The sequence below is a fragment of the Narcine bancroftii genome, chromosome 1 (genome assembly GCF_036971445.1).
Source record: "Narcine bancroftii isolate sNarBan1 chromosome 1, sNarBan1.hap1, whole genome shotgun sequence".
Lineage (NCBI taxonomy): Eukaryota > Metazoa > Chordata > Chondrichthyes > Torpediniformes > Narcinidae > Narcine > Narcine bancroftii.
In genome coordinates this window covers 13,458,980-13,472,582 of record NC_091469.1, presented here as the reverse complement: position 1 = coordinate 13,472,582, position 13,603 = coordinate 13,458,980, and the positions used below count along the sequence as shown (strand labels likewise).

The 13,603-nt window shown below is 42.0% G+C and overlaps 1 protein-coding gene across 16 annotated transcripts in view; it reads right to left on the bottom strand.

The window, feature by feature from the left end:
- Window positions 1-13,603, bottom strand: part of LOC138755231 (lysine-specific demethylase 4C-like) — a 417,729-nt gene that overhangs the window by 59,401 nt on the left and 344,725 nt on the right. For 13 of the 16 annotated variants that reach the window (XM_069920849.1, XM_069920842.1, XM_069920853.1 and 10 more), the window contains 2 exons: window positions 12,417-12,602; window positions 11,709-11,879 (listed from right to left, as the gene is read on the bottom strand). In XM_069920849.1, coding sequence (XP_069776950.1) covers window positions 11,709-11,879; window positions 12,417-12,602 — 357 coding nt within the window. Of the gene's footprint in view, window positions 1-6,316; window positions 6,344-6,917; window positions 7,047-11,708; window positions 11,880-12,416; window positions 12,603-13,603 lie in introns of those variants that run through there. The other 3 variants (XM_069920863.1, XM_069920854.1, XM_069920922.1) reach the window with 3 other exon arrangements.

Sequence of the window (13,603 nt, the reverse complement as noted above, 5' to 3'; positions counted from 1 at the left end):
GGAGGCTATCACTAGGCCCATTGGAACTGTGCTGGGTCTTACAACAATCCCATCAATCTCATTATCCTATTTACTTCCCTGGAACTTATTCTATCACAGATTGAATGCCACTTTGAATTTCCTACCAACTATCTGCTCAAAGAGAAATTTACAATGGAAATTAACCAAACAGCAAGCAAATCCCAGGAGACAGCTGTAGTGCTGAGTTCACTTTTCAAAACCATAAATGTTGAACCCTCATCTCATGCTAAGGCAGTATCACAAATATATAAAACTTATTTTGTGTTTTGTAAGTTAATAAGACGATCCATGGAAATAAATCTAAATTTATAGGAGTCTTTGTCAAAGAAAATGTAAAATGAGATAAGGCACCTGTACCAATTTCTTGAAAAGAAGCATAATATGGTGAACCTGGCAGCTTTGTTTTCCCAGTGGGTAACCATGAATCCTACTTGACTGTGAAACACACACAGGTGTATCATGTAAAAGAAACTGAATTACATGGGTAATATATATGCTAGTTGGAATTAATTTGCTCTAAAAAAAATTGTCTATAATTTCTGAAATTAATTACTTTTAGTTAACAGTTATATTCATTTTAGCAAAATTAATAATGAAATATTATATTTTTACAAATTGAAAAAAATGATTAGACAGATATTTTCATTGAATTACAAATGTTTGTATCATTTTTGAGAAGTATCAATTTATTAAAACTGGTTTAAAAACAAAAGAAACTGCAAATACTTGAAATCTGAAATGTACTGGAAAAACTCAGCATATCAGGCAGTGTCTGAAGAAAGACAATAAGAATCAATGTTTTAGGACAATGACCATCCTGATAAAGGTCAGTGACCTGAAACATTTAACTCTGTTTCTCTTTGCAGAGATGCTACCCGTTCTGCTGAGTATTGCTAGCATTTTATTGTTATTACTAAAATAAATCTATCTTTTAAGAATTTTTATTTGGTTTAGTTATTGAATCTTAGTAATTTGCAATATCTCTACTGCTACCAATCATTTCAATATTCGAAGATAAAATAATATTTGCAAGCCCAATCTTGGAGGAGATTTATTTAAGGCCCCTTGGGTTTTAAAGCCAAATGTAATTGAAGTGCACATTGAAAATCTGTCCAAGAAAATTAAACTTTTTTTTTAAGCTGAGTAAGTTTTGGGAGTAAAATTGATGCAAAATAAATTTGAAGTGAGAAATAAATCTTCTTCATATCTACAACTTCAAGAGTAATATTATTAGCTAAGAGTAAACGCAAGAAAAGGAGGTGGAAGTAAAACATTTGAAGGAATATTTCTCTCCTATCCTTTCTATTGGTAATTAAATTATAATTTTAAGTTTAACTAGTTTTTAAACACAATTTAATTTTTAATGTGATAACAACTTTGGTTCCTCAAAAGCTTTTGTACATTAGATTAATTATATAGTTTTCAGTTTTAAAATTCTGTGAATGCATTTCAATTTAAAAAAAAACATTCTAGCAAACTCCATTCTGCATGAATTCCCAAAACAGAAAGTATCAGGACTTAGCTTCATACATATTCATGAGTGAAAACAACATTGGAAAATAGTTCCCCGATTTTGGTTTTCTTTTTCAGAAAATCAAGAGGATAAAACTGGCCACACTCTTGATCTGATATAATTTCCTTACATCAAAAAAAACATTTTTTTTACTTGAACACCCAATAAATCATATGATATGGTAGAGATTCATAAAGCATGACTGTTTCCCACTCAGAGGGACCTCTGAGAAATCAACTCGCTTCTAGTGAGGAAATCTGCCAATTTTACTTCCAATTTTCCTTTCCTACCACATTAGCAGCTGCACTCACATTTATATTCACCACTGAGTGATTAAAAGTGGAGGAGAATTGGAATGAGGGCAGTGTTTTTTTTTAAAGAGAAAACAGGCAGCACAGTTAGCGCAATCGTGTTACAGCACCAGCGATCGGGACGGGTTCTAATCCGGTGCTGTCTCTAAGGAATTTGTACATTCTCTCCACGACTGCAAGGTGTTTTCCTGGAGGCTACAGGTTCCTCCCACCGTTCAAAATGCACTGAGGGTTGTAGGTCAATTAGGTTGCATGGGATCATGGACCAAAGAACCTGATACTGTGTCGTATGTCTAAATTTTATTTAAATTTAAAATTTTTAAAAGTCAAACAAGAATGTGTGCAATGCACAAGCGTGCTGGAGAAATTCAACCAGGTCATACGGCATCCATAGAAAGTGAAGGGTAACCAACATTTTGGGTCTGAGCCCTTCATCAGGTACAAGCAAAACAGGCAGGTGCCTGAATAGAAAGGCAGTGGAAAGAAGGGAGAGAAATGAGAGGAGAGGGTGAAGGCGTGGATCTGGCAGAGGACAAAGTGTAGGACAGGTCTCTCTGTGGCAGATCGTGGTGAGTGAGGTCTGGAGCAAGAGATGGAATGATGGAAGAAGTGAAGAGAACAATAGTCAATGCAATGCATGTTCCTGAGATCCTTGTGGGGGCCCAACTGTGATGCCTGGAAACAGAGCTAGAACTAAGACCGCAATGGAGATAAGTAACTAGAAATGACATATGGCTGTGGAAACGAATCTGGGTGATCACAGGTTCATAGAGCTCGTGAGCAGCAGAGATAACAGACTGGGGCAGTTCCTTCTTCCTCCCCCATCTTTTAATTCAGGCACCTGCCTATTTTTGCTTATACCTGCACCGGGTTCAGACCTGAAAAACAAATATGGCTTCCTCTGGTTCCTCTGATAACGCCAATCATTTTTTTTTTAACCAGAATTGTCCAATTTGAACTGTCGGTCCATTTATGGCACACCTTAGTTGCTCATCACCCTTTCTGAAAAGTGAGCTTCATGGGACTCAATCATGAAAACTTCACTCTATCCAATTCAGCCCTCCCAACTACTGACGTTGTGAGCATTCTGTTACAACACACTCTACACATTTTGTGACAGAGTATTTAGAGGTGGTTTGGGAGGAATTGTTAAGAGCAGCTTGCACACACACATCTTAAAACACAGTATATTTGCAGGACTTTTGCAGAATGCTTTTTGCAGGAGGCAACAAAGTATCGACAGCAGCTTGACTGGGAGAGCATGTGATCTTTGCAGGCAGGGGAGTTTTGCTCTCAGGGTGGGAGGGTGTGAAGCACAGAGGAGAGACACAGAAATCAGTTCCTGAAGGACAAGCTGGCAACTTTGGAAGGCTGCCCGGTCAAGGAGAAGACTGGCGGTGTGAAAGGTGACCTGAAAGAAAGAGGATCATCTGGAGAACCCTGAAGGGGGCAAGTTTAATCGGCAAGACTGATTGAGAAGGAATCAATTGCGGATGTCCTGGAAAAGGAATCTCTCTCTGAAAACCCGCAAGAACCCTCCTGAGTGGTAACCATTTGCCTGTTAAGCACCAAAGACTGGTGAACTTTGTTAATGCTAACTTCTATGCACAGAACAAGAATTGCCTGCAACCAGTGAGATTGCACTGTGATTCAAATAACTTTTCTAATCTTAAATATACATTATACACACCTGTGCTTAGTTAGTATTAGAGGGGGGATTAAGTAGTTAGGTAAGTTAAGTAATAAGTCAAAGTTTAATTCTGTTTTCTTGTTCAATTATAATTAAAAACTACTTTTGTTTGAGTAACCCTGTGTTGTGCTGCTAGTTTTGGGGGTCCTCTGGACTCCATATCATTTTCCCCAAAGAATGTCTATTCACTTGTGAACAATGGATTTATCATTCATTAGCTTTTTCAAATGATTCCCTGAACCTAATAACCTTGAAAAATACCTCACTGAGAGATGATGACTCACATGAACATACGAGTATAGGGAGTAAGAGGCAGTCATCAGCCCCCTCAACTATCCCCATCCCTCAACTCCTGTGTAATTTACCAGAACCCTCAATTCCTCTCCTATCTTCCCCTCCTGATTACACCTTATAATGCATGCCTGTTTCAGGCTGCATGGTGTCCACGTTCCTCTTATCACACAATCACACCCTGCTTTGACGTATCACCTTCAGGTCTGGATTTAAACATAAAATACTTTAATAAAAAAGACAATTAGATAACCAGTGTTAAATTCACATATTTCCAAATTAATTTCGATGCCAACAGCTAGAAAATGTTATGGTACAGAAAGAAATATTCCAACACATTAGAATTTAACCACATGAAGAAGGCATTTAACTTAATTGGGCACTGCACTGATTACAAGAGTTTGAACATCATACTATAGCTGTATAAACTATCGGTGACAAAGGTCTTGGAGTATCGTGTGCAGTTCTGGGGGTTGCCTACCTTTAGGAAAGATATCATAAACCCGTAAATGGTGCAGTAAAGATTCACAAGAATATTAACAGGACTGGCTGTTATCAGGATGCTGAGGGTGGTTCTTGAAGAGTTTATAAAGACATAAGCAGCATAGATAAAGTCAATAGTCGTAAGCTTCTTCCCAGAGTAGGGGAATCTAAAACTAGAGGGCAGAGATTTAAGGTAAGAAGAGAAAGATTTACAAGGAACCTGAAGGGCATTTTTTCCCCACACAGAGAATAGAGGGTATATGGAACAAGCTGCCAGAGGATGTGATAGAGGTGGGAGCAATGGTAACATTTTCAATACATTTGGACAAGTACACAGTGAAAATTTAGAGGGAGAATGACCTGAACACAGACAAATGTGACTCGCTTGGATAGAAAACTTGGTTGGCATGAACAAACTGGACCATAGGGCCTGTTTCCAAGCTGTAAAATGATTACTGTATTTGATGGCATATAGGACCCCCTTTTTTTCTCCACCAAAAAATTGTCACAAAAACCACCCCGAGTCCTTATACGCGAAGGTGACATTTTGGTGCCATCATTTTGGGCACCAAAACACAAAGTGCTCAAACTACTCATCCAGCTTTAAGAAGCCCGCGGAGGTGCTGTGGATTTCCAGGAAGTGGGCCTACAGTTTTGCAGACCACCTTCCCTCAGGTGGCCCATGCTTTCTGGAGCCGTTGCTCACTTCCTCCGTGAAAAGGCCATGTTGGTATTACACGCCAATGGTAAGATCGATTGTTTGCTTTGAGGGAAGTGCTAGGCCTCGATGATCAGTCTCCACGCTGAGCCTTTGTTCGACAAGCATGCCCCCCCCCCCCGAGAAAATTGAATGAGATGCTTAGGAGGTGGGCAGTGAGCGAGCGACCTGTTGAGTTGAGCTGAAATATCGTCCAATCACTTCAATAGTAAATACTCAGAGGTGTATGGGTATCAGCTTAGTTTGTATACCATAACACAAATGATTGATTGAGTTTATAAGGAAGACATCTTCCTACTCTTGACCAAACCTTTCTTATTTGGAAGATTAAAAGAATTATCTCTTTTGTAGATTTATTTGCTGATGATGGTTTGATGTCTTTTGAGCAACTTACTACCAAATATAATTTACCATACACATATTTTTTTTAGATATCTTCAGACCTAACACAGTAATGTCTAATTATCTAACATTACAACAACCAGATTTACTTGACACTTTCAGAAGGGTTTAATTCATACTATTTATAGTGGAAGGGAAGGTTGAGAATCACTTCTCTAGACCCAATAGTTACTGAAATAATTTCTTTGAAAAAAATTGTCATTGGCCCATTTCCTTTGGAGTTTTGAAACCGTGCACATAACGAGTCAATCAGATACGATTAAAACAGTGGTTTTCAAACTTTTTCTTTCCACCCACATACCACCTTAAGCAATCCCTTACTAATCACAGAGGACCCATGGCATAGGCAATACTTAAAGTGGTACATGAGTGGAAAGAAAAAGGTTGAGAACCACTGATTTATACTCTTATATTAAATTTAAGGTCAGTCCCCATGAATAAGATTTGACAAACATGGGAATCGGAACTTCAACTAACATTATCTCCTGAAACATGGGGAAGAATTACTAGACTAGTGGGTAGTTCTTCACTTTGTGAACGTCATTCTTTAATACAATTTAAATAGTTCATAGAGCTTATATGTCTAAAGATAAACTAGCTCGCATCTTTCATAATACGAGCTCTACTTGCGATAGATGCAATACTGAGGAGGCTTCACTGCCTCATGTCCCCGTTAGAAACATTTTGGAAAGATATTTTTAAAACTCTATCAAAGATTCTGCTTATTCAATTACAGCCTAACCTCCTAACTGCTCTTTTCGGAATCACAGATGCAGGTTGTTTATCTTGTTCTGCATAACAAGTTATAGCTTTTTCTATACTATTAACTAAAAGAGCTATTTTACTTACATGGAAAGACACTGATACCATCTACATTATTTCAATGGCTTTCTCATGTTATGCTTTTCTTAAATCTAGAAAAAAAATCAAGTCGTACTTTAGATAAACTGCTAAATTTGAAGAAGCATGGAAACCATTTATTGATTACTTTCATGTGATATAACTGGTGATATTCTATAAATTGACTCTTCCTTCCCAGGTGATATAATTTTTGCTGTTTTTGTTATCTGTCGGTGTGGACCAGATCCTCGGTATAGACCGCTCAGTTGTTTTTAATTCTATAATAGGATTTTTTTTTTAGTAGATTAGTTGGGGTTTTTTTATATATAAAACTCTGTTTTCCTTGTTAGGAGAATTCTTTCTAAATATGTTACATTTTCATTCTTTGGAATTTATGTGATACTTATACTATGTGAACTTGGACATACTATTTGTGTTATTTCTATTCTCCTTATGCTGTGCATATTATGAAATGTTAATAAAAGAAAATGGAAAAGAAAAGAAGGCACCCTCTCCAAGCAAAAAGCCAATTCTCTGTACAAAGAATATGAAATATAATAAACTAAGTACCTTCAGGGAATTATATTCAGAGTTCTGCTTTATTTTTTCAGTTCTGAAGACCTAGTTATACAGCAGTATCTCAACAATAGTAATTTTTTTCTCAGCTTCATCACCTCCATCTAGCAGGTGTTGTTTCACTGAATTCTCCATGGGGCCACTTACTGATGGAAACTAATTTCAATCTCTAAAACAAGAGCAATTTGAAGTGCTCGATTTCTATGGAATTGGAATAAATTTAATTAAAATGTGTCACATATAAATATGGTAGAATATTTTGAACTATTTTATAATAAAATCTGTATGATGAGAAAATAGATATGCTTCACATGAAAGCAATCTCCCAGTACTTCAAGGCTCCTTTAAAGAAAAAATGCTGAATTCACTCAGATATACCTATTCCACAGATGTGTAAAGAATGAAGACTATTTTTGTGACTACATTAAGACATCTATAGGGTAATTATACTTGTAACCTACCAGCTAAACCAGAACTAAATGATTACACTGTGGCAGCCCATGGTGGCAGTGAGCACAACCAAAGGCCAGCAGCCCGCGCAGCGACACAAGCCCCGACACGTCAACCGGCGGGTGAACGGCAAGGGCAGCTTAAAGGTGCTGGCCTTGCTGTGCCGCCAATAGCAAGGGACAGCGGATGATGGAAAAGGGCATTGTTATGCAGGAAAGTACCTGTGCATGGGAAACCCGCTTTTGTTATGCATGTTTTGACGTCAGGCAAGGGGGGCCATAGCGGGAACAGTGCATGTATAAAAGTTGGGCCTGAGCCCTAATAAAACTCAGAACTTAACTTCACCACACTACATGCGTGTGTCTTCTTTTGAATAGCGTGCGGCTACAAACGGTGACCTCGACGGTTTAGACCACACATGTCAAACTCTGGCCCGCGGGCCAAATTTGGCCCGCGATATAATTATGTTTGGCCCGCAAGATCATTTGGAAAATGTATTAGAGGTGGCCCACCCTGCAGCGAGAGCCGATGCTGTTTTTTGGTAATGTCACCCCCACCATCCTCCCCCTTCATTGTACATCCTTCCCCATTGTAACACGAGAAATTGTAACACGAGAAGTCTGTTGCTGTCATCGGCCGGCAAGCCAATTGGAAGGCTCCCCGCACAATCAGTCACTTCTCCCACCTGTCGAGCGGTGCGGCGGATGGGCGAGCGCCTGTGATTTCCTGTCGGCGCAACGGGCATGGCAGGCTGCGCGCGGCCCCCGGGCAGCGCGAGCCCCGCGTGACTGGCACCGGACGGCCCTTCCACAGCGCGAGCGCACTTCTCCCGGTCGCCAAGGCCTTCAGCGCTTGCACCCGCGCGAACTTCAGGGTCGGCTGGTTCGGCCCTGCACGTGAAGAGAGAGATGGTGGCTGTCCGCAAAGGCTGATCGGCAGTGCGCTGGGCCTGAGTGGGTGCGTAAGCAGGGGTGGGCAGAGGGTGTAGGTGAGGAGTAATGGGCAGGGGAAGTTATGGTGGTGAGAGGGGCAGTTAGAGGGAGGGATGAGTAGAAGGAGGGGTGGATAGGGAAGAGGTAAAAGGGGAGGGGCAAGGCGAGTAGGGGAGGGGTGATTAGAGGGTGAGAGATGGGTAGAGGGAGGAACAGGTTGAGGGGAGAGGCAGTAGAGGGGCGTGTATAGGATGGGGTGGGTAGAGGCAGAGCGAGTGGAGTGAAGGGTGAGTAGAGGTTGGGTAAAGGACTGGTCAGGTAGAGGGATGGTGGGTCGAGGGTGAATAGAGGCCTAGAGCCTGAGGAGTGAGCAGGAAATGCTGAGTCCTGATGCAGGCCAAAATGGACACAGCCTGTGAATGCTGACTACATCTCCACAGGGACCAAATAGGTTTCCCTCAGGTCAAGCAAAGGGTGAACTTGAGCTACCTACTCCTGACCTGTAACATTATCCTCCTAAAGTTATATCCTAAAGTTTAACATTACATATGTTGCAAGAAGAGAAAACATGCAGATGTTGTTGAAAATTTTCAATAAATATTTAGTTCGGCCCTCGACTTAGTCCAAGTTTTTAATTTTGGCCCTCCGTGAATTTGAGTTTGACACCCCTGGTTTAGACGATATCTAAACCCAACAATGAGTGAACAGGCAGCAGTCAATGCTGTCGCTGTCAAGCTGCAGACCTTCTGGATAAATCAACCAACCACTTGTGTGGTTTGACCAGGCTGAGGCACAGTTCCAGATCTGGTAGATCATAGCACAATCCACACAGTACTACCACGTGGTGAGCGCCATGGATCAGGATACAGCAGGCCTGGTGCCCAACTTCATCCAGGAGCTCCCATCGGAAGGTGCGTACACTGCTCTTCAAGGACCTGCTGATCAAGACCTTCAGGCTCTGACGGCATGATAGAGGGGCAAGTCTGCTCCACCTGGATGGGCTAGGGGACAGGCCCATCAGCCCTCATGAATGAAATGCTGGCCCTCCTAGACAAACATGAGCCCTGCATCATGTTTGAGCAGGTATTACTGGAGATATTGCCTGAGGACATCCAACTGCTCCAAGCTGATGTGGATTTCAGTGACCCCCCCCCCCCCCAGAAAGTCACAGCACGAGCGGACGTTCTGTGAAGATCGTCACTAAACCCCGCAGCCAGACCCCATGCAGAGCTGCCGAAACAACAGCAGCATTCCAGAGGAGTGATCCAGATGACCAGTGGTGTTTATATCACCGGAGTTGGGGTGCCGGAACCCGCCAGTGCATGCCACTATGCACGTTTCAGGGAAACCCCAGGGCCAACGGTCGCTAATGGCCATGACAGCTAGTCACCAAGACAGCCTCCTGTATGTTTGGAACTGCCATTCTGGATGACGTTTCCTTGTAGACATAGGAGCAGAGGTCAGCATCCTGCCCCCGTCAGGACAGGACACAAGTAACAGGCAGTTGGGCTGTCACAACAGCACGATTCAGACCTACAGTACCCACAAGCTCAAAATGCAGTTGGGAGACAGCCTGTTCACGTGGGTGTTCACACTGACCACAGTGGAACAGCCACTCCTTGGGGAAAACTGCCTGCGCACCCACAGCCTGCTAGTGGATCTCAAAGGAAGGAGATTGGTCCATGCCAAGACTTTTCAAACCTTACCCCTCAAAGACGCCAGGCTCCCAGCACTCCATCTGGACTCCGTACAGAAATCAAACAATGAGTACGCCTGGCTGAGTTCCCTGCAGTGCTCACCCCCCCCTCCCCCAATTCACCACGGTGATGCCCTGACATGGTGTACAGCATCACATCCTGATCCAGGGCCAACCGCTCCACGCAAGGGCAAGATGCCTTCCTCTGGAGAAGCTCCAGCTGGTGAAGGAGGAATTCAGAAAGCTGGATGAGCTCAGCATTGTATGGATATCGGCATCGATAGCCCATAGACTTCTCCTCTGCACATGGTACCCAAAGCAACTGGGGGCGGCGACTACCATCGGCTCTACGAGGCCACAACACTGGATCGGTACCTCATGGCGCACATCCAGGGCTGCTCGACTGACCTCCATGGGACAAGATATTCTCCAAGGTGGACCTCGTGTGGGATATCATCAGATCCTGGTACACCCCAATGATATCCCTGAGACTGGCATCATCACCCCATTCAGCCTCTTCGAATTCCTCTGAATGCCATTCAGCTAAAGAATGCCGCAGAGACCTTCCAGCGACTCATTGACGCAGTGGGCCAAGGACTGGACGGCACCTTCGTGTACCTGGACAACATCCTGGTGGCGAGCAGAAGCCAACAGGAGCACATGGTGCACCTCTGCAACCTCTGCACCCGACTGAGCGAGTTCGGCATGACGATCAACCCAGCCAAATGCCAGTTTGGATTGGAGGTCATCAACTTTCTGGGCCAAAGGATAACCAGGGAAGGAGCCACACCACTAACCCAGTAAAGTGGAGGCCATCCGGAAGTTCCCCAGACCCACACGACCAAAGGACTACAGAAGTTCGTGGGGATGATCTATTTCTATCACAGGTTCATCCCCTCAGCTGCCCGGATCACGTGGCTCTTGTTTGTCAGATGGCAGGCAAGGGGAAGGACATCACCTGGGACAAGGAGGCAGCGGAGCCCTTCGTGAAGGCCAAGGAAGCCCTGGCGGACTCCTGGCACTGTGGCAGCCCACGGTAGCAGTGAGCACAACCAAATTCCAGCATCACTGGCCCCAACAAGCGAACCTGCAGGTGAATGGCAAGGGCATCTTAAAGGCTAACAACCCCAAAGTGACGCTGCTCCTCGCTGCGCAGCCAACAGACAGGGACAGCGCGCGGGGAAGAAGGGCATTGTTATGCAGGAAAGTACCCGCATGTGAGAAACCCGCTTTTGTTATGCATGTTGAGACATCAACCAAGGGGGGCTATGATGGGAACAGTGCAAGTATAAAAATTGGGCCTGATTTCTAATAAAACTCAGAGCTTAACCTGACTACATTATGTGTGTATCTTCTTTTGAGTAGCGAGCAGCTACAACACTTTATTTTAATATTTTTGACAATTAAATGTTCAGCATTAGTTAAAAACTAAGTTATCAACTCATTTTACTGATGACATTTTCCAAACATATTCAAGTTTGAACCAAAGTTGTATGTGTTTCTTTGATATCGCATAGATTCAGCTGATTAACTGGCTATGAATTACCATTACATTATTGTGTAAATCTCCACGAAACTCGGCATGAAGGCCTGCAGTGCCCGCGTGCATCAAGCTCCCCTCCACACTCCTTCAATTCAATGTGTCACATGGCAATTGTAAAGCAGTGCAATTTAGATAAGATAGAAATACTTCAAAGGGAGAACACTATTTTATTTCAGCTACTTTGTAGAGGGACTGTTGAAATTTGTTACTTATATAGACTGAACAAAAAACAAATTACTTACAGCAATATCTTCTGGATACAGATCATCACTGAATGAACCATCATCAAATAAGACCTCGTAGAAAGTTTGTGAGGAAACTCCTGTGATTCCACAACTGTAATACCTTCCATTCTTGTGCTTAGAGATGACTGTTTGTCCAATTGCTAAGTCTTGGAATAGAGCTTTGTTTTTCTTTGTTTTCATAGGAATAAAAGGCAAAATAAAAGTTTCACCAAAATCATTAGTTTATTTACTGACATAGCAATGACAAAAATACACCAATCTAATATCTTGTGCACTTTTTGAAAAATATATTTTGCAATTTTTTTTAGTAGCCTTCTATTATAAACCACAGAACAACTGTTCATTAATGATCATGGATCAGTTTTTTTGTGACTAAAGTGAAGGAAAAGCATAAAATGTGCTCAAAATTGCATAAAATGTCTAATTTTTAATTAATAATCAGGATTTGTGGAAGGAAACAAATTATCAATGTTTTGGGTCAAGATCCTACATCCTGAATCCTAATGCAAGGTCTGGGTCCAAAATGTCAACAATTCCTTTCCCCCACAGATGCTGATTGACCCATTCATTTCCTCCAGCAGTTTTATCCTCCAGATTCCAGCATCTGAAATGGAACTCTGGGGTTTTGTAACCTCGTATTTGAATTCAAAGTCTACCAGTGCATATTCGCAGACAAGTATGAATTCAAGTGAATTAAATACTTACCACATTTGAATTTGTCTTGTGTCTGAAGCATGTGATGAGAACCACATAAGGCCAATCATCTGCTTGCATTACGATTCCTGCTGCATGGGCACACGTTACATGGAAGGATGTTGGACAACGCCCATACGAGCACTGAATACAAGCACCCAACGTCTTCTTGACTCTCTTCCTGCAGAAAACACATTTCTGTAGGGGAGAAGAGTTGCATTTAATATTTAACTTAAAATCTCCAATCTTGAAGTTGCCATTAAAGTTAGTTTCTCTCTCCTTTTATCCAATGAAACACGTTTTCATTGTTACTTCACTGTAAGATCCATCATAGGCAAAAAGGAAATCAACAGCTAGAAATGTAAATTAACATGAGTGATCCAAACAATTCATTTAATAAGCAGTTATCATACAGGGGCAGACACAGTGAGACTATGCAGTGAAATGAAAGGAATTATGTGACTCGAGAGCAGTGGTTTTCAAACTTTTTCTTTCCATTAACATATCTCAAGTAATCCCTTACTAATCACAGAGCACTTATGGCATAGCGATTACTTAAAGTGGTATGTGAGTGGAAAGAAAAAGTTAGAAAACCACTGCTCTAAAGTCATAAAACAGTTCACTTGGTAGTCCTGCAGTAACAGCATTCTTTCATGAATTTGCCCTTTGCATAGACATTTCTATATTTTCCTTGAGAAATGTTCTTCATGATTTCCACAATCTCTGAATTAATTACAACAAAACAACACTCTGAGGAAATCAGGAACGTCAATGGAGGAGGGGGATAGGAATTTTTGATGTTTTGCGTTCAGATACTGCATCAGGAATAAATGCAGAGGGGGATGATACCTTGCATGGAGAAGGAGGAGACAGAGACCAGTGGGTGATAGATGACAGAGTGAAGCGATGATAGGCAGATGAGGAGTGCAGTTTGTAGGCAGGTTGGTGAGATGTGGAAGCAGACACAAAATATTAGATGGAGCTAGGTGTGGGGAGGGTGATGGTGGAAACAGCAGCCCCTGTATGTGTTCCCCCACTCATCTTTGGTCTCATCCCTCTTCACTCTCTTTATTATTTCTTTCTTTGTACTCAATGACCAGTTTTTAAAACGAAAGGATGTTGTGTCAACTTCATTCGGCATCCTCTCACTGACATATCTGCTGTTCTCCTCAATCTCAGTCGGCCCTTACAAAAATCTT